The following is a 21,639-nucleotide window of genomic DNA, read 5'->3' as shown; positions in this document are numbered from 1 at the left end:
AATTGTTAGAACTACCACTGTTGAATATGTTTGTGTGTATGCCATACTTGCCAACCTTGAGACCTCCAATATTGGGAGGTGGGGGGTAGGGGGTGGAGGGTGGGGGGCTTGGCCGGGGTTGGGGGCGGGGGGCGTGGTTATTTACAGCTAGAATTCACCAACTCGAGTATTTCATATATATATATATATATATATTTATATATATATATATATACATATATATATATATATATATATATATATATATATATATATATATATATATATATATATATATATATGTATATGTATATGGACTCTCACACTATTATGTTAGATCCACTATGGACTGGACTCTCACACTATTATGTTAGATCCACTATGGACTGGACTCTCACAATATTATGTTAGATCCACCATGGACTGGACTCTCACACTATTATGTTAGATCCACTATGGACTGGACTCTCACAATATTATGTTAGATCCACTATGGACTGGACTCTCACACTATTATGTTAGATCCACTATGGACTGGACTCTCACAATATTATGTTAGATCCACTATGGACTGGACTCTCACACTATTATGTTAGATCCACTATGGACTGGACTCTCACACTATTATGTTAGATCCACTATGGACTGGACTCTCACACTATTATGTTAGATCCACTATGGACTGGACTCTCACACTATTATGTTAGATCCACTATGGACTGGACTCTCACACTATTATGTTAGATCCACTATGGACTGGACTCTCACACTATTATGTTAGATCCACTATGGACTGGACTCTCACAATATTATGTTAGATCCACTATGGACTGGACTCTCACACTATTATGTTAGATCCACTATGGACTGGACTCTCACACTATTATGTTAGATCCACTATGGACTGGACTCTCACACTATTATGTTAGATCCACTATGGACTGGACTCTCACACTATTATGTTAGATCCACTATGGACTGGACTCTCACACTATTATGTTAGATCCACTATGGACTGGACTCTCACACTATTATGTTAGATCCACTATGGACTGGACTCTCACACTATTATGTTAGATCCACTATGGACTGGACTCTCACACTATTATGTTAGATCCACTATGGACTGGACTCTCACACTATTATGTTAGATCCACTATGGACTGGACTCTCACTATTATGTTAGATCCACTATGGACTGGACTCTCACTAATATGTTAGATCCACTATGGACTGGACTCTCACACTATTATGTTAGATCCACTATGGACTGGACTCTCACACTATTATGTTAGATCCACTATGGACTGGTCTCTCACACTATTATGTTAGATCCACTATGGACTGGACTCTCACTATTATGTTAGATCCACTATGGACTGGACTCTCACTATTATGTTAGATCCACTATGGACTGGACTCTCACACTATTATGTTAGATCCACTATGGACTGGACTCTCACTATTATGTTAGATCCACTATGGACTGGACTCTCACTATTATGTTAGATCCACTATGGACTGGACTCACACTATTATGTTAGATCCATGGTTTGATTATTATGTATTGAATAATCAAACTTAAACATTATGGTAAGAAGTAATTCCCAACAAAAAAACAATTAATATAATAGTAAGTTCATCCTAAAAGGAGTAAACAAATATTAACTAAGACATCATTGCAGGAAGTGTTAATATTAGTAGTCAATATATGGAATAATAAAGAATAATTATTCCACGATGGCCACGTTATACAGGTGGCATGCAACAACAGTTATTATTGCACAGATTCGATAGCACCACCACCACAACAACAACAACAACAACAACAACATCCTTCCGTCATCCAGCCGAGCGTCGCCAGCACAACAAAAGCCTCCCGAGGCCAAAGAGGCGTGCACACATGCCAGCCAATCCCAGGCATACATTGAGGACACTATGTAGTATTTAACATGGCACTGTATACACTCAGCTATGTGCTAGCACAGGACTGGCAAATAACTCCCAACTTGACCACCCACCATCTCCAACTGGGCTTGACCACAATGGACACTGCAACTGCACATGAAAACAGGACAACAAGTGTGAGTCCAAGTCTGGAAGTAGTCTCCGTCAAGTGACATTTGAAATCCAAATTCTCCATATTTTATTTCATTGACACATATATTAACTACTAGGGATGTGGCCTACAAATCTATATTGCGATACATATTACAGATGTATATCACAATATATTATTTGCCATGTAAATGATAATAGAACCGTTTTAAAACCGGTTACAAAGGCTGCTAGTTTAGCTACTGACGTATGTAGTGACATATTCTGTCATTTTGTGTTGTGTTATTTCCTCAAAACTAGTAATCATCTACTTTATAATTTACTGTTAATATCTGGCCACTTTCTGTTGTAAACCAGGAATTGATTAAACAAGTTGAAAAACTTATTGGGGTTTTACCACTTAGTGGTCAATTGTACAGAATATGTACTGTACTGTGCAATCTACTAATAAATGTCTCAATCAATCAATCAATCAATCAACATGTTTTTATGCACACTTCTGTCCATCTACGGTCCGTAATATCATCAAAAGGTTCAGAGAATCTGGGGAAATCCCTGCAAGGCTGAAAACCAACATTGAATGCCCGTGGCCTTGGATCCCTCAGGCGGTACTGCATCAAAAAGCGACATCAGTGTGTAAAGGATATCACCACATGGGCTCAGGAACACTTGAGAAAACCACTGTCAGTAACGACAGTTGGTCGCTACATCTGTAAGTGCAAGTTAAAACTCTACTATGCAAAGCGAAAGCCATTTATCAACAACACCCAGAAACGCTGCACCCGAGCTCATCTAAGATGGACTGATGCAAAGTGGTAAAGTGTTCTGTGGTCTGACGAGTCCACATTTCAAATTGTTTTTGGAAACTGTGGACGTGGTGTCCTCCGGACCAAAGAGGAAAAGAACCATCCGGATTGTTCTAGGGGCAAAGTGTAAAAGGCAGCATGTGTGATGGTATGGGGGTGTATTAGTGCCCAAGACATGGGTAACTTACACATCTGTGAAGGCACCATTAATGCTTGCTTTTGGAGCAACATATGTTGCCATCCAAGCAACGTTACCATGGACGCCCCTGCTTATTTCAGCAAGACAATGCCATGTTGTTACAACAGCGTGGCGTGCGGGTACTAGACTGGCCTGCCTGTAGTCCAGAAGTGTAAGTTTAAGCCTGCATGTACGTCTGAGTGTGTGAAAAGTGACCTGTAGGCTGGCTGGTGAAGGACCAAGGAGCAGACGTGGCATTCTTGCCGCTGCTGCCGCGTGTCGGCCGGCTCTCGGCGGTGGAAGTGTTGCCTACAGGCATGGAGGTCACACCGGAGGTCATCTGCTGGCCTGACGTGGCAGCCGCTGGAGTGGTGGCGGCCGTGAAGTGGCGTGGCGTCTGCGTCGCATCCGTGACGTGGCGTCCGCGTAAACAACGCGGGTCTCGTCTCTGGCGGAGGACCGCGGGTCAGCTCAGGCGTGAGTTGAGCGGATCAATTAACGGTGAGTACTAACCTCCTCCTGGCAGCCGTGGTCTACCCAGCCTTGCCGGTTTCGGTCGAAGCCGCTGGAACATCTGCCGAGCAGAAGAAGAAGAAGGAGGAGGAGGAAGTTGTGAAGCGGGTTCGAAAGAAGGCTTCACATTCGGCGTGTGCTTTTTCCAGCGGACCTCTGCAGGCGGGAGCACCAGCTGCAGTTGAAGCCGATCTGAGACGTCACACACGGAGCGCAGCCGGAGAACTGCAGACAAGCTGAGGACAAACAGTAAACAGCGTCACAACTCTTTTTTTCCCTCTTCCATTTCAAGACCTGCATGTGTACAAAACTGGAACGGCACTCCACGTATGGAAGACCCAAGGCAAACCCTCTCAGTGGGCAACCATTCTTAAAGAACACATTTCGTTCTTAGGCCCACTTACGAAGTTTTTAAGGAGATTTTTGTATTCACCAAGGTTTTCTTAGCTGGGATTTGTTCGTAGGTAAGAACAAAATCTAAGAGTGCTAGAACACTCTTAGGGTGGCCTATTTGTTCTTAAGTGTGACAAGTTCCCTTACTTCTATTGTCTGATGTTAAATTAATACAGTGTTTCCCACACATTCATTTATTTGTGGCGGCCCGCCACGAAAGAATTACGTCCGCCACAAATAAAAATAAATTATTATTATTATTTATTTTTTTTGTCCTGTCCAGCTTCTCAGGCAAATCATATAGTTGATGTAGATGTAGATGTAGATGTAGATGCCCATATAGACTGTTCACATTTACTTTACAAAAGAGAAGTGTAGGATACTTCTCTTGTTGCCTTATTTGTATTTGACCACTACTGTTTTCTGTTTATTTGTTACTGACTGTGGCAGGACACCTCTGCCTCTGTTTCACTTTATGTTGCTGGTAAATAATATGGTTGTAGTAGTAGGCTAAAGTTAAATGATTTAATATGCACTAATTAAAGGGGCAGAGCTTTAAGAGACATTTTAGCTTTTATATTTTATAAGATATATTTTTTGTAAGAACCACAATTAATAAATATATTTCAGTGAATAACTTATTGTTCAAATCTGTATATAAATATGTACATAAAGTGTTGTAATTATATTGTAAAATGGATGGATGGATGGACGTTTAAAACAAAACTGTTATTATTAATTAGTAAGTATACATTTTTTGAGCCTTTTTAGAGAAAATCATATCATTGTAGTAAATTATGCAAATTACTCGATGATGTCATGGTGACCACGCCCATAGACACGCCCCCACCGCCACAGGTATCTTGGTAGTTTATGGGAAACACTGTAATATCATAGATAGATACACACACACACACACACACACACACACACACACACACACACACACACACACACACACACACACACACACACACAATGGCAATGCTTTTGCTGCTACTGAAAGATGCCGCAAACCCGGTCTAGATGAAGCTTGCATGTAGCTCCAGTTCCCATAGCAACCAACAGAAAACAACATTTGATGGAATCAACAACGCCTCTGCCTTTGATATTGTGATTATTACAGGGTTTGATATCATTACAGTGTTTGATATCATTCAAGTTTGATTGCATTACTGTGGTCGACATCATGACAGTGTAATATAATGGCAGTGTCTGATAGCATTACAGAGTCTGATATCATGACAGTGTCCGATATAACAATGTCTGCTATCATTACAATGTCTGATATTATTACAGTGTCTAATATTGCAGTTGTTGCTATCATTACAGTGTCTATTAATTCACAAATTTATATCATTACAGTCTTTCATACCATTACAGTGTAATTATTTACTATTTACTAACAAACAAAGAAAATAAACAATATTATTGCCTAAGGTTATGGGTTACGGGCAGATGTGGGTAAAGTAGTAAAGCCGTTACTTTTGCTAGTAACAAGTAATCTCTAATGTAATATAACTCTAATAATCTATAATCTATATTTTAATAACATTATTATTGCGAGAGGTCCCGGGTTCATATCCCGGACGAGCCCCCAAATTGTTGCGTTCGACCAGATGTTCCTCCAGGGAATTTAAGTTTCTGGTCACTCCCAAGTTCTTTTGATGACACATAGCTGAGCTCAAATTGAACACCAGACAGAAGAGGTATTTTGTGATTTATTTTCAAAGCTTTGAAAATAAACGTGAGACCAATCCAGTACAGAAGCATTCACTAGCGCAGCTAAGATCGATCTCCCCCCCCCCAAAACCCACGGAAGTGCTGTCTTCTTCAATCCGTCCCTCGCTCCCACCCCCCAGAGACGTTCTGTTCTACCCACCTCTTCCCCTTCCTCCTCCCCACCTGTTGTCTGCTAGCCCAGAACAGCTTTGTGCCCCTTATCTTAAGAATGTTATGGGAGTGTGAGAGAGAGGATATTCAACGCTCTGAGTCTCTCCCCAAGGACACTCGTAATGCAAGCACTTTGTACCAGACGAAACATTAGCTGATTATAATATGACTATAAAAGATACAAAAGAAGTAACTCTTAAATATGGATATATGTAATTATCCACTTCCGTCACTATTAATTCACAAATTTATATCATTACAGTCTTTCATACCATTACAGTGTTGTTATTTACTATTTACTAACAAACAAAGAAAATAAACATTATTATTGCCTAAGGTTATGGGTTACGGGCAGATGTGGGTAAAGTAGTAAAGCCGTTAGTTTTGCTAGTAACAAGTAATCTCTAATTTAATATAACTCTAATAATCTATAATCTATAATTTAATAACATTATTATTGCGAGAGGTCCCGGGTTCATATCCCGGACGAGCCCCCAAATTGTTGCGTTCGACCAGATGTTCCTTCAGGGAATTTAAGTTTCTGGTCACTCCCAAGTTCTTTTGATGACACGTAGCTGAGCTCAAATTGAACACCAGACAGAAGAGGTATTTTGTGATTTATTTTCAAGGCTTTGAAAATAAACGTGAGACCAATCCAGTACAGAAGCATTTACTAGCGCAGCTAAGATCGATCTCTCCCCCAAAACCCACTGAAGTACCAGACGAAACATTAGCTGATTATAATATGACTATAAGAGATACAAAAGAAGTGACTCTTAAATATGGATATATGTAATTATCCACTTCCGTCACTATTAATTCACAAATGTATATAATTACAGTCTTTCATACCATTACAGTGTTATTATTTACTATTTACTAACAAACAAAGAAAATAAACATTATTATTGCCTAAGGTTATGGGTTACGGGCAGATGTAGGGTAAAGTAGTAAAGCCGTTACTTTTGCTAGTAACAAGTAATCTCTAATGTAATATTTTTATGTATGTTACAACGCCATTTACGATACTATTGACGTGGTTGTATGTCAACAAGACAGCGTCAGAAGCACGGCAAGTTCAACGCAGAAAATATATATTTGTTTTTTCGTGAAAGTAACAACCAGCGCCACGGTAAAATGAACTGGATATCAAATAGGAAGAGGCAACATCCCACAGCAAACAACACACAACATGTGAGTACACACAGTACCACTACTATGTGGGAGTTAATACCAACAAATCAATGATCGAAGTGACAAGCTTACAATCCTACAACACCCTGTTTGTGGACAAGAACATAAGACAGCTATCGAAATGCATTCAGGCTTTTTTATGAACGAGATAAGAACAACACAATCCAGTGAAATTTTCGTCTCGCAGGAGCTAACAAACACACCTGGGCTAATGCTGCTCTGTCTGGCTCTCGTGCTGGTGTCACACGTCACATGGCAACAGGCACTACTTTTTAAGGCACGCGCTCACACTAGAGATGTCCGATAATGGCTTTTTTGCCGATATTGTCCAACTCTTAATTACCGATTCCGATATCAAGCAATACCGATATATACAGTGGTGGAATGAACACATTATTATGCCTCATTTTGTTGTGATGCCCCGCTGGATGCATTAAACAATGTAACAAGGTTTCCCAGAACTCAAGTTATGGAAAAAAATGCCAACATGGCACTGCCATATTTATTATTGAAGTCACAAAGTGCATTATTTTTTTTTAACACGCCTCAAAACAGCAGCTCGGAATTTGGGACATGCTCTCCCTGAGAGAGCATGAGGAGGTTGAGGTGGGCGGGGTTGAGGTGTGAGCAGGGGGGAGGGGGTTAGCGGGGGGGGTGTATATTGTAGCGTCCCGGAAGAGTTAGTGCTGCAAGGGGTTCTGGGTATTTGTTCGGTTGTGTTTATGTTGTGTTACGGTGCGGATGTTCTCCCGAAATGTGTTTGTCATTCTTGCTTGGTGTGGGTTCAGAGTGTGGCGCATATTTGTAACAGTGTTAAAGTTGTTTATGCGGTCACCCTCAGTGTGACCTGTATGGCTGTTGACCAAGTATGCCTTGTATTCACTTGTGTGTGTGTGTGTAAAGCCCTAGATATTATGTGCCTGGGCCGTCATGCAAAGGCAGTGTTTTTAAGGTTTATTGGCGTATTTCTCCCTACGTCCGTGTACACAGCGGCCTTTTAAAAAGTCATAAATATTAGATTTTGAAACAGATACCGATAATTTTGAAACCGATCATTTCCGATATTACATTTTAAAGCATTTATTGGCCGATAATATTGGCAGTCTGATATTATCGGACATCTCTAGCTCACACGCTCTGCTTTCATGAAACGTCATTCAACTGAACATGGCAAAAAGTTTGTAATATTGATTGTAATTCATTTCAATGGCCGATGCGGTTTCACAATAAGAGTTTTTCAAAGTACGGGCTGCGTCACAGAGCCGATTAAAGTCATATCCCAAGGTAGTTGCTGTATAAGAGCATTTGCCAAGAAATGAGGAGGAAATAGTTTTGTAGCTTAGTGCACTTACTTGGGAGAGGTAACATCTCTACAGTGGTACCATTGCAGATTTTGGACTTTAAAAAGTCCACTTTGTGGTACTCGTAGATGGTCCTTCGTCGAACGTCTGCCAGGATAATAATAATGATCGCGGTCACGGTTCGGCTCCATTAGCAGCAAACAAAGGGAGTATAAAAGTGCCTAAAAGGAGGTCATGAAGCTCCACTCACTGGGAATCTGCTCTATGTTATGAAGCACCACAAACGCGTCCGACAGGCCGACTTTGACGGGATGATTCTCGCTGCTGATGTCGCTGATGTCAACAGGAATCTGGAACAGGAACAAAAAACACAATTTAAATCTAAATATGCTCTAAGTATAGGAGAGCACCAGGTGAGGGTAGGTGACCTCGTTATAGGTAAACACAATGCGTCCGTCGCTGTGCAGAGCAGCTTGGAAGGTGAACGTGCCTGATTGGACATTGTCCTGCAGGTGGAGGCTGGTCCACTGCACCACCAGCGCCGTGCCTTACAATATAAACAAAAAACAAAACAAAAAAAACGTGAAAAACAATGAATGCATGGATGCAACGCACTGCCACACCCACTAGATGGCACTGTGGTGAAAAAAGGCTGTTTGTTTTATTTCTATCCAGAAATAACATATGTATGTATGTTTCTAATATGAATAAAATTGTGTAAATTTACAAATTTAGGCTAAAAAAATATGTTTGGTTCCGATAAACTATATATTAGGGATGTCCGATAATGGCTTTTTGCCGATATCCGATATTCCGATATTGTCCAACTCTTTAATTACCGATACCGATATCAACCGATATATACAGTCGTGGAATTAACACATTATTATGTCTAATTTGGACAACCAGGTATGGTGAAGATAAGGTACTTTTTAAAAAAAATTATAAAATAAAATAAGATAAATTAATTGAAAACATTTTCTTGAATAAAAAAGAAAGCAAAACAATATAAAAACAGTTACATAGAAACTAGTAATGAATGAAAATGAGTAAAATGAAGTGTTAAAGGTTAGTACTATTAGTGGAGCAGCAGCACGCACAATCATGTGTGCTTACGGACTGTATCCCTTGCAGACTGTATTGATATATATTGATATATAATGTAGGAAGCAGAATATTAATAACAGAAAGAAACAACACTTTTGTGTGAATGAGGAGGGAGTTTTTTTGGGTTGGTGCATTAATTGTAAGTGTATCTTGTGTTTTTTATGTTGATTTAATTAAAAAAAAAACAACGATACCGATAATTAAAAAAAACTATACCGATAATTTCCGATATTATCGGACATCCCTACTATATATACTATGATAAATCATAATAACACAATATGTTTGAAACAACTATGCCTAATGATACTGAACAAACAGATAGTTATTATTAAGAATGTGTGTATATTTATGTTGAATTTTATATCATGTTTGCAAATATATATTGCATTTTAATTTTAAATTGAAAATATTTATTATAAAACATGAATATCCATATACAGTCGTTATATGTAAATGGCATAAACGCACTTTTGACAATTAAGTTTGATGGATTGGTTTATTATGATACATTTCTTTAATTATTTTTATATGTATATACACTACCGTTCAAAAGTTTGGGGTCACCCAAACCATTTTGTGGAATAGCCTTCATTTCTAAGAACAAGAATAGACTGTCGAGTTTCAGATGAAAGTTCTCTTTTTCTGGCCATTTTGAGCGTTTAATCGACCCCACAAATGTGATGCTCCAGAAACTCAATCTGCTCAAAGGAAGGTCAGTTTTGTAGCTTCTGTAACGAGCTAAAGTGTTTTCAGATGTGTGAACATGATTGCACAAGGGTTTTCTAATCATCAATTAGCCTTCTGAGCCAATGAGCAAACACATTGTACCATTAGAACACTGGAGTGATAGTTGCTGGAAATGGGCCTCTGTACACCTATGTAGATATTGCACCAAAAAGCAGACATTTGCAGCTAGAATAGTCATTTACCACATTAGCAATGTATAGAGTGTATTTCTGTAAAGTTAAGACTAGTTTAAAGTTATCTTCATTGAAAAGTACAGTGCTTTTCCTTCAAAAATAAGGACATTTCAATGTGACCCCAAACTTTTATAAATAAATAATATATAAATATATATATAAAATAAATAAATATATTTATTATGAAACATGAATATCCATATACAGTCGTTATATGTAAATGGAATAAACGCACTTTGACAATTAAGTTTGATGGATTGGCTTATTATGATACATTCCTTTCTTCATTTTTATATGTATATATATATATTTATTGAAGTTATATTATGGTGTAATGTTAGGGCTGTGAATCTTTGGGTGTCCCACGATTCGATTCAATGTCGATTCTTGGGGTCACGATTAGATTCTAAATCGATTTTTTTCGATTCAACGCGATTCTCGATTCAAAAATGATTTTTTTCCCGATTGAAAAGGATTGTCTATTCATGGAATACATAGATTTCAGCAGGATCTACCCCAGTCTGCTGACATGCAAGCGGAGTAGTAGATTTTTGTAAAAAGCTTTTATAATTGTAAAGGACAATGTTTTATCAACTGATTGCAATAATGTACATTTGTTTGAACTATTAAATGAAGCAAAAATATGACTTATTTTATCTTTGTGAAAATATTGGACACAGTGTGTTGTCAAGCTTATGAGATGCCATGCAAGTGTAAGCCACTGTCACACTATTGTTCTTTTTATTTTTATTTTTATAAATGTCTAATGATAATGTCAATGAGGGATTTTTAATCACTGCTATGTTGAAATTGTAACTAATATTGATACTGTTGTTGATAATATTCATTTTTGTTTCACTACTTTTGCTGGGTCGGGTTTGGTTTCGGAATTGGATTGCATTGTTATGGCATTGATGTGTATTGTTTTGTTGGATTGATTAAAAAAAATAAAAAAAATTTAAAATCGATTTTTTTCCCACATCCCTATGTAGAGTAATGTCGCTCTTTTACCGATTTTGCAGATACAACTATAAGGGGTTGAAAAGCACTTGCACATTTCATGAAGTAGTAACACAAGCAAAAACAACATACAAACGACACAAAGCAATTGAACGATTAATCAAGGACAAAACAATTTACAAAAGCCAAAAGCAGTGAAGTTGTCACGTTGTGTAAATGGTAAATAAAAAGAGAATACAATAATTTGCAAATCCTTTTTTAACTTATATTTAATTGAATAGACTGCAAAGACAAGATATTCATGTTCAAACTCATAAACTTTTTTTTTTTTGCAAATAATAATTAACTTAGAATTTCATGGCTGCAACACGTGCCAAAGTAGTTGGGAAAGGGCATGTTCACCACTGTGTTACATGGCCTTTCCTTTTAACAACACTCAGTAAAGGTTTGGGAACTGAGGAGACACATTTTTGAAGCTTCTCAGGTGGAATTCTTTCCCATTCTTGCTTGATGTACAGCTTAAGTTGTTCAACAGTCCGGGGGTCTCCATTCTGCTATTTTAGGTGCCACACATTTTCAATGGAAGACAGGTCTGGACTACAGGCAGGCCAGTCTAGTACCCGCACTCTTTTACTACGAAGCCACGTTGATGTAACACGTGGCTTGGCATTGTCTTGCTGAAATAAGCAGGGGCGTCCATGATAACGTTGCTTGGATGCTCCAAAAGCTGTATGTACCTTTCAGCATTAATGGCGCCTTCACAGATGTGTAAGTTACCCATGTCTTGGGCACTAATACACCCCCATACCATCACACATGCTGCCTTTTACACTTTGCGCCTATAACAATCCGGATGGTTCTTTTCCTCTTTGGTCCGGAGGACACGACGTCCACAGTTTCCAAAAACAATTTGAAATGTGGACTCATCAGACCACAGAACACTTTTCCACTTTGCATCAGTCCATCTTAGATGAGCTCAGGCCCAGCGAAGCCGGCAGCGTTTCTGGGTGTTGTTGATAAATGGCTTTCGCTTTGCATAGTAGAGTTTTAACTTGCACTTACAGATGTAGCGACCAACTGTAGTTACTGACAGTGGTTTTCTGAAGTGTTCCTGAGCCCATGTGGTGATATCCTTTACACACTGATGTTGGTTTTTGATGCAGTACCGCCAAGGTCACGGGCATTCAGTGTTGGTTTTCAGCCTTGCTGCTTACGTGCAGTGATTGTTCCAAATTCTCGGAACCTTTTGATGATATTACAGAGCGTAGATGGTGAAATCTCTAAATTCCTTGCAATAGCTGGTTGAGAAATGTTGTTCTTAAACAATTTGCTCAGGCATTTGTTGACAAAGTGGTGACCCTCGCCCCGTCCTTGTTTGTGAATGACTGAGCATTTCATGGAAGCTGCTTGTATACCCAATCATGGCACCCACCTGTTCCCAATTAGCCTGCACACCTGTGGGATGTTCCAAATAAGTCTTTGATGAGCATTCCTCAACTTTCTCACTCTTTTTTGCCACTTTTGCCAGCTTTTTTTGAAACATGTTGCAGGCATCCAATTCCAAATGAGCTAATATTTGCAAAATATAACAAAGTTTTCCAGTTTGAACGTTAAATATCTTGTCTTTGCAGTCTATTCAATTGAATATAAGTTGAATAAGGATTTGCAAATCATTGTATTTTGTTTTTATTTAGCATTTACACAACGTGACAACTTCACTGCTTTTGGGGTTTTGTACAATTTCAGAAAAACACTTGAACAAATTGACTAATATTTAGTAGTATTCTATTGTGTTTATTGAAAGGAGAGAATAGGAACGTACGGACATGAACAAAATGATGTGTTAACTTAGCAGTCTTCCCTTTCTGCTTTCTGAAATTGTAAGTTGTTTTGGATTTTTGTTTATGTTATTTCCGCCATTTTTTTGGGTTTGTGTAATTGCAATTTGTTTTATCAAATGTAAACGTGTTTTAAACTTCAGGCCACCATATAAACAATATGTATACCAATTAGAGTATCATAATAATACAAATATCTAATCATCATGAATATAGTAATTACGAACCTGGGTAGGTATTTTGAACATTTTTGGGACTTTTGCCGACTTTTCTCACTTTTCTCCCCGCCTTCCCGTGGGACTTTGCTGGGCGCGTTTTGGACATTTTGGGGCATCCCGGGACTTGTGCGACCGGCGGCGGGACCATACTTGCCAACCTTGAGACCTCCGAACTCGGGAGATATATATATATATATATATATATATATATATATATATATATATATATATATATATATATATATATATATATATATATATATATATATATATATATATATATATATATATATATATATATATATATATATATATATATATATAAATAAATAAATATATTAGGGTTGCAACAACTAATTGATTAAATCGATTATCAAAATAGTTGGCGATTAATTTAGTCATCGATTCGTTGGATCTATACTATGCGCAGAGGCTACTTTTTTCTTTTTATTTATTTATTTGACTTTTATTTTCTTTTATAAACTGCAATATTTACAAACAGCTGAGAAACAATAATCAAAAATAAGTATGGTGCTAGTATGCAGGTTTTTCCCCCAATAAAATACTGGAAAGGATAGAAATGTAGTTGGTCTCTTTTAACCGATTATTAATCGATTACAACCGATTATTAATCGATTAATCGAAGTAATAATCGACAGATTGATCGATTACCAAATTAATCGTTAGTTGCAGCCCTAATATACTGTGTATATATATATATATATATATATATATATATATATATATATATATATATATATATATATATATATATATATATATATATATACATATATATATACTGTATATATTTATTGTATATATTGTATATATATATGTATATATACTGTATATATATATATATATATATATATATATATTAGGGCTGCAACAACTAATTGATTAAATCGATTAAAATCGATTATCTAAATAGTTGGCGATTAATTTAGTCATCGATTCGTTGGAACTATGCTATGCGCATGCGCAGAGGCTTCTTTTTTATTTTTTATTTTATTTTTTAAATTTTTTTAATAAACCTTTATAAACTGCAATATTTACAAACAGCTGATAAACAATAATCAAAATAAGTATGGTGCCAGTATGCTGTTTTTTTTAATCAATAAAATACTGGAAAGGATAGAAATGTAGTTTGTCTCTTTTATCCGATTATTAATCGAAGTAATAATCGACAGATTAATCGATTATCAAATTAATCGTTAGTTGCAGCCCTTTATATATATATATATATATATATATATATATATATATATATATATATATATATATATATATATATATATATATATATATATATATATATATATATATATATATATATATATATATATATATATAAATAAATAAATTAAATACTTGAATTTCAGTGTTCATTTATTTCCACATATACACACATAACACTCCTCTACTCATTGTTGTATTTGAAAGTGCAATGCTTTGCAGCCAGTAGCACAGCCTTTGAAGGAGCATACATAGGTATGGGCAGCATCTGTGAAATGTAATTTGCAGGAAAGGAGTGAGTTTAGGGTTGAATTGTCCATCCTCGTTCTATTCTCTGTCACTATCTTTCTAACCATGCTCAACACCCTCTCCTGTGTGGCACGCACAAAAGTGCCAGGACGTTCTCTTCTTCGTTCTTCTGCTTCGTCTCTGTTATGTTTTTGGACATTACTACTTGCCGTAGTTTTGAAGCAATGCATGATGGGAATCCGAATGTTGTGTGTCAGTGTATTAACGTGCCGGCTGGAATAAACACACGCTGAGAAATAGCTCCGTGCCTGCCTACTTTATGGGTTATAGATAAACTTATGGATAACGGAGACATATATAATAGTCTCCTTCTTGTTGTGTGTGTGTAGTTGCGCACTGAGCTCCAAAAGCCGTAGATGATATAACGTGACTGGGCCGGCACGAAAAGCGGGCGTGACGACAGGCTGTCCTCACTCAGGTCCGGCTGGAAAACGGGAGAAAATCGGGAGAATGGTTGTCCCGGGAGATTTTCGGGAGAGGCACTGAAATTCGGGAGTCTCCCGGAAAATTCGGGATGGTTGGAAAGTATAGGCGGGAATTGTGTGACTCCAACATCACACCCGGGTTCGAGTCCCACGTGTCCCGCCGCCGGCCGCGCAAGTCCCGGGATGCCCACAATGTCCAAAACGCACCCGGCAAAGTCCCACGGCAAGTGGTGGGAGAAAAGTGAGAAAAGTCGGCAAAAGTCCCCAAAATGTTCAAAATACTTACCCAGGTTCGAGTCCCACAAGTCCCGCCGCATATTCTAACGACAAAAAAGGTAAAAAAACATGAGTGTGTTTGTCACCGTTGTCAAAGTAAAAGACAGAGGAGTCCTTGGACAGACTGGGGTCAAAGTTGGCCATGAGCGGGGCAATGTACTGAGTGGCGGTCAGCATGCGGTGGATTATATCGCCCGTGTAGATAAAGCCTGCGGAGAAGAGAATGAAGTCACAACATTGACGCCTGTGTTTATATGACGCACTACACAACTAACTACGGTTCATCATAGAGCATAGACCAGTGGTTCTTAACCTTGTTAGAGGTACTGAACCCCACCAGTTTCATATCCGCTTTCACCGAACCCTTCTTTAGTGAAAAATAAAATGTTTTTTTTCCTAATTTAATCTTAATTTATAAATATTAATCATGAAATGATGTTATTATTTTAAATAAATACTAATAAAGATATATTTTACAAACAGAGCGTTATAGTAATGTACACAAGATCCCATGTTTACATCTCATTGTGCAAAATGTGAACGTTGTAGTGGGAACTAAATGCGATATCGGAAAGGGGTAGAAATTATTTCCAAAGCAGGAGCCCCGCCCAGACATGCAATACTAGTACACAGCTCATGAAAAACAATATGTTGTGTTACTGTCATTGTAAGTGGGCCAAAACACTTATTTTAGAAAATAATCCCATGGAAATGACTGCTGTCATTTGATTATAATAATAAAACATCCATCCATTTTCTACCGCTTGTCCCTTTTTGGCGTCATTAAAGGCCTACTGAAAGCCACTACTAGCGACCACGCAGTCTGATAGTTTATATATCAATGATGAAATCTTAACATTGCAACACATGCCAATACGGCCGGGTTAACTTATAAAGTGACATTTTACATTTCCCGGGGAACTTCCGGTTCAAAACGCCTTTGGAGGATGACGTATGCGCGTGACGTTGCGAGGTCCACGGAAGTGTTTGGACCATATCGGACACAATACACAGAGCTCTGTTTTCTTCGACAAAATTCCACAGTATTCTGGACATCTGTTTGTTGAATCTTTTGCAATTTGTTTAATGAACAATGGAGACTGCAAAGAAGAACGTTGTAGGTGGGATCGGTGTATTAGCGGCTGGCTGTAGCAACACAACAAGGAGGACTTTGTTGGATAGCAGACACGCTAGCGGCGAACTCACCTTGACTTCCTACGTCTCCGGGCCGCTGACCGCATCGTCGATCGCTGGAACGCAGGTGAGCACGGGTGTTGATGAGCAGATGAGGGCTGGCTGGCGTAGGTGGAGCGCTAATGTTTTTATCATAGCTCTGACGAGGTCCCGTTGTTAAGTTAGCGTCGTTAGCAACAGCATTGCTAGGCTTCGACAGGCGTCGAATACACATTAACCGTGTATTTACATGTCCAGTGTTTGGTTCGGTGTCTCCTGATAGTAGTATTGTTGATCTTCTGTCCATCCTTCCAGTCAGGGATTTGTTTATTTTGTTTCTATCTGCATTTGAGACAGATGCTATCACGTTAGCTCATGCTAAAGAGCTTCGTCGATGTATTGTCGTGGAGATAAAAGTCACTGTGAATGTCCATTTCGCCTTCTCGACTCTCATTTTCAAGAGGATATAGTATCCCAGGTGGTTTAAAATACCAATCCGTGATCCACAATAAAAAAAGGAGAGAGTGTGGAATCCAATGAGCCAGCTTGTACCTAAGTTACGGTCAGAGCGAAAAAAGATATCTCTTGAACTGCATTCTAGTCCGTCACTCTAACGTTCCTCATCCACGAATCTTTCATCCTCGCTCAAATTAATGGGGTAATCGTCGCTTTCTCTGTCTTAATATCTCTCGCTCCATTGTAAACAACGGGGAATTGTGAGCAGCACTACCGCTTGTGACGTCACGCTACTTCCGGTAGGGGAAAGGTTTTTTTTAATCAGCGACCAAAAGTTGCGAACTTTATCGTCGATTTTCTCTACTAAATCCTTTCAGCAAAAATATGGCAATATCGCGAAATGATCAAGTACGACACATAGAATGGATCTGCTATTCCCGTTTAAATAAATAAAAATAATTTCAGTAGGCCTTTAACTTGGTATTTAGTCAGGTTTGGGACAAGGTGTGCTGCTGGTGTGGCCACAATGTGCACATCTAAGTTAAAGTACCAATGATTGTCACACACACACTAGGTGTGGTGAAATGTGTCCTATGCATTTGACCCATCACCCTTGTTCACCCCCTGGGAGGTGAGGGGAGCAGTGGGCAGCAGCGGTGGCCGCGCCCTGGAATCATTTTTTGGTGATGTAACCCCCAATTCCAACCCTTGATGCGGAGTGCCAAGCAGGGAGGTAATGCCTCCCATTTTTATAGTCTTTGGTATGACTCGGCCGTGGTTTGAACTCACAACCTACCCATCTCAGGGCGGACACTCTAACCACTAGGCCACTGAGTTAGAGGGAACATTGTGTGGGGGTATCCATAATACGCCGATAGGGAGAAGTTTTTATTTACACCAGGGGTCACCAACCTTTTTGAAAGTAAGAGCTACTTCTTGGGTAGTGATTAATGCGAAGGGCTACCAGTTTGATACACACTTAAATAAATTGCCAGAAATAGCCAATTTGCTCAATTTACCTTTAACTCTATGTTATTATTAATAATTAATGATATTTACACTTAATTGAACGGTTTAAAAGAGGAGAAAACACAAAAAAAATGACAATTACATTTTGAAACATAGTTTATCTTCAATTTCGACTCTATAAAATTCAAAATTCAACCGAAAAAAAGAAGAGAAAAACTAGCTAATTCGAATCTTTTTGATAAAATTAAAAAAATAATTTATGGAACATCATTAGTAATTTTTCCTGATTAAGATTAATTTTAGAATTTTGATGACATGTTTTAAATAGGTTAAAATCCAATCTGCACTTTGTTAGAATATATAACAAATTGGACCAAGCTATATTTCTAACAAAGACAAATCATTATTTCTTCTAGATTTTCCAGAACAAAATTTTTTCAAAGAAATTCAAAAGACTTTGAAATAAGATTTAAATTTGATTCTACAGATTTTCTAGATTTGCCAGAATAGTTTTTTTTTCAATTTTAATCATAATAAGTTTTAAGAAATATTTCACAAATATTCTTCGTCGAAAAAACAGAAGCTAAAATGAAGAATTAAATTAAAATGTATTTATTATTCTGTACAATAAAAAATAAATTTACTTGAACATTGATTTAAATTGTCAGGAAAGAAGAGGAAGGAATTTAAAAGGTAAAAAGGTATATGTGTTTAAAAATCCTAAAATCATTTTTAAGGTTGTATTTTTTCTCTAAAATTGTCTTTCTGAAAGTTATAAGAAGCAAAGTAAAAAAATTATGAATTTATTTAAACAAGTGAAGACCAAGTCTTTAAAATATTTTCTTGGATTTTCAAATTCTATTTGAGTTTTGTCTCTCTTAGAATTAAAAATGTCGGGCAAAGCGAGACCAGCTTGCTAGTAAATAAATACAATTTAAAAAATAGAGGCAGCTCACTGGTAAGTGCTGCTATTTGAGCTATTTTTAGAACAGGCCAGCGGGCTACTCATCTGGTCCTTACGGGCTACCTGGTGCCCGCGGGCACCGCGTTGGTGACCCCTGATTTACACGATGTGTCGGATGTGTCTCGCCCTGCGCGGCGGAGGCTCCGCCGAACCCCTGAGGCCGACTCACCGAACCCCTAGGGTTCGATCGAACCCAGGTTCAGAACCACTGGTAAAGACTTAGTAGCGTAGACTTTGTATCATAGACTCGCCTCCAGTTGCCACGGTGACTTCCTTCAGCGCGTGGCCATAGAAAGGAAAGTCAAAGGAAAGATTGACTCTCTGGAAGCAGAGACAAATATCCTCTATGACTCGCAGCAAATTGGAATTGTAAGAAATGTATGTCATATTTGCACACTGGCTCACCTCGGCTTGGCGGTGCGTGCTGGACAGGAAGCCGTGAGCTTTCCACATGTCCCCGTCCTTCTCCTCGGTGTTGACCCACACGTCTGGGCCACCGACGTCTCCCGGGCCGAAAATAGTGGACATGTAGTATGCATGGTCCATGTTCTGTCCCAAATATGGAGCTACTTTTTCAAACCTACTTTCTACGGACAACAACTACACTATCAAGTGGTCTGCAGCCTCACCACAATCTGTGTGGAGTTGTCGTGGCCCTCCTCCAGCAGCAGGTCCGGGTCCAAGTCCTCAGGCCTGTGCTGGTCCCTGTAGAGGCCCCTGGGGTCCGCAGTCCAGCCGGGGCTCTCGGACCTGGGCCTGGAAGTCCACCTCCTCCCCCTGGTCCTCCTCTCAGGGAGCCCATGCGCGGCGGATTGGGTCTGCGTGCCACGGCCGCTCAAGTCTGAGAGTCCAAACACAAACGACGGCGTTTTAGTCCAGTTTAGTTTAGTCTTTATTGGAAGGGACAATGCACAGAGACATTCAGCTCAAAGACAAAAAAGTATTTGGCCACCTGCCTTCACTCACATATGACCTTGAAGTGCCATCCCATTCCTCACCCATAGGGTTCAATATGACCTTTTCCAGCTATTACAGATTCAACTCTTCTGGGAAGGGCTGTCCACAAGGTTGCGAAGTGTATTTATAGGTATTTTCCACCATTCTTCCAAAAGCGCATTGGTGAGGTCACACACTGATGTTGGTGGAGTCTCCGTTCTAATTCATCCCAAAGGTGTTCTATCGGGTTCAGGTCAGGACTCTGTGCAGGCCAGTCAAGTTCATGCACACCAGACTCTGTCATCCATGTCTTTATGGACTTTGATTGATTGATTGAGACTTCTATTAGTAGATTGCCCAGTACAGTACATATTCCGTACAATTGACCACTAAATGGTAACACCCCAATAAGTTTTTCAACTTGTTTAAGTCGGGGTCCACGCTAATCAATTCAGGACCTTGCTTTGTGCACTGGTGCACAGTCATGTTGGAAGACGCTGGAAATCACGGAGCTCCTGAGAGCAGCCCATTCTTTCACAAATGTTAGGAGAAACATTCTTCATACCTAAGTGCCTGATTTTATACACCTGTGGCCGGGCCAAGTGATTAGGACACCTGATTCTCATCATTTCAATGGCTGGCCAAATACTTTTGGCAATATAGTGTATGTTCTGCACCAAATTATACCTACATAATATATATATGTATATATATATATATATATGTATGTATATATGTACATATACATATATATATACATATATATATATATATACATATATATACATATATATATATATATATATATATATATATATATATATATATATATACATATATATATATACATATATATATATATATACATATATATATATACATATATATATATATATACATATATATATATATATATATATATATATATATATATATATATATATATATATACATATATATATATACATACATATATATATATATACATATATATATATATATATATAAGATGGCGGCGCTTCAGAGCAGCGGCTTTTTGCGAGCGCTCCTGGAAGTGTAGACCGATTTGGCAAAAATACCCCTCAATTCAGTCAATTTCATGGCTGGCTCACAGCGTGTTCACTCCGTGATCACTTACGACCGACTTACGATTCTGGATGTGGAGAGATCGGGCCATTTTGGGCTGAAAGATGCGTGTACGATGGACCTGCTCGCTAGCTTGGGAATTCTTCGCGAGCTACATCCAGCAGAAACTAAAGCCCAGAAATTATCATGTAGAAAGCTGGAACGCAAATGGCGTGCGACTAAACTTGAGGTTTTCCATCAAGCATGGAGTGATAGTTTAATAACTTATAAACGCATGCTTACCTCAGCTAAAGCTAAATATTACTCAAATCTCATCCACCTCAACAAAAATGATCCTAAATTTCTGTTTAGTACAGTAGCATCGCTAACCCAACAAGGGACTCCTCCCAGTAGCTCCACCCACTCAGCAGATGACTTTATGAATTTCTTTAATAAGAAAATTGAA

The 21,639-nt window shown here is 38.4% G+C and overlaps 1 protein-coding gene across 1 annotated transcript in view; it reads right to left on the bottom strand.

Moving 5' to 3' along the window:
• plxdc2a (plexin domain containing 2a) overlaps positions 1–21,639 on the bottom strand; it is a 35,415-nt gene that overhangs the window by 5,868 nt on the left and 7,908 nt on the right. The window contains exons 3-12 of the mRNA XM_062023796.1: positions 19,802–20,013; positions 19,578–19,721; positions 19,424–19,493; positions 15,697–15,819; positions 8,744–8,862; positions 8,566–8,665; positions 8,367–8,462; positions 3,689–3,770; positions 3,535–3,595; positions 3,238–3,469 (exon numbers count right to left, since the gene is read on the bottom strand). Of these exons, the coding sequence (XP_061879780.1) occupies positions 3,238–3,469; positions 3,535–3,595; positions 3,689–3,770; positions 8,367–8,462; positions 8,566–8,665; positions 8,744–8,862; positions 15,697–15,819; positions 19,424–19,493; positions 19,578–19,721; positions 19,802–20,013 (1,239 nt within the window). The remainder of the gene's footprint in view (positions 1–3,237; positions 3,470–3,534; positions 3,596–3,688; positions 3,771–8,366; positions 8,463–8,565; positions 8,666–8,743; positions 8,863–15,696; positions 15,820–19,423; positions 19,494–19,577; positions 19,722–19,801; positions 20,014–21,639) is intronic.

This window comes from Entelurus aequoreus, linkage group LG16, assembly GCF_033978785.1.
Source record: "Entelurus aequoreus isolate RoL-2023_Sb linkage group LG16, RoL_Eaeq_v1.1, whole genome shotgun sequence".
Taxonomy (NCBI): domain Eukaryota; kingdom Metazoa; phylum Chordata; class Actinopteri; order Syngnathiformes; family Syngnathidae; genus Entelurus; species Entelurus aequoreus.
The sequence above is the reverse complement of the archived record's forward strand: the minus strand, read 5'-3'. Positions and strand labels throughout refer to the sequence as shown.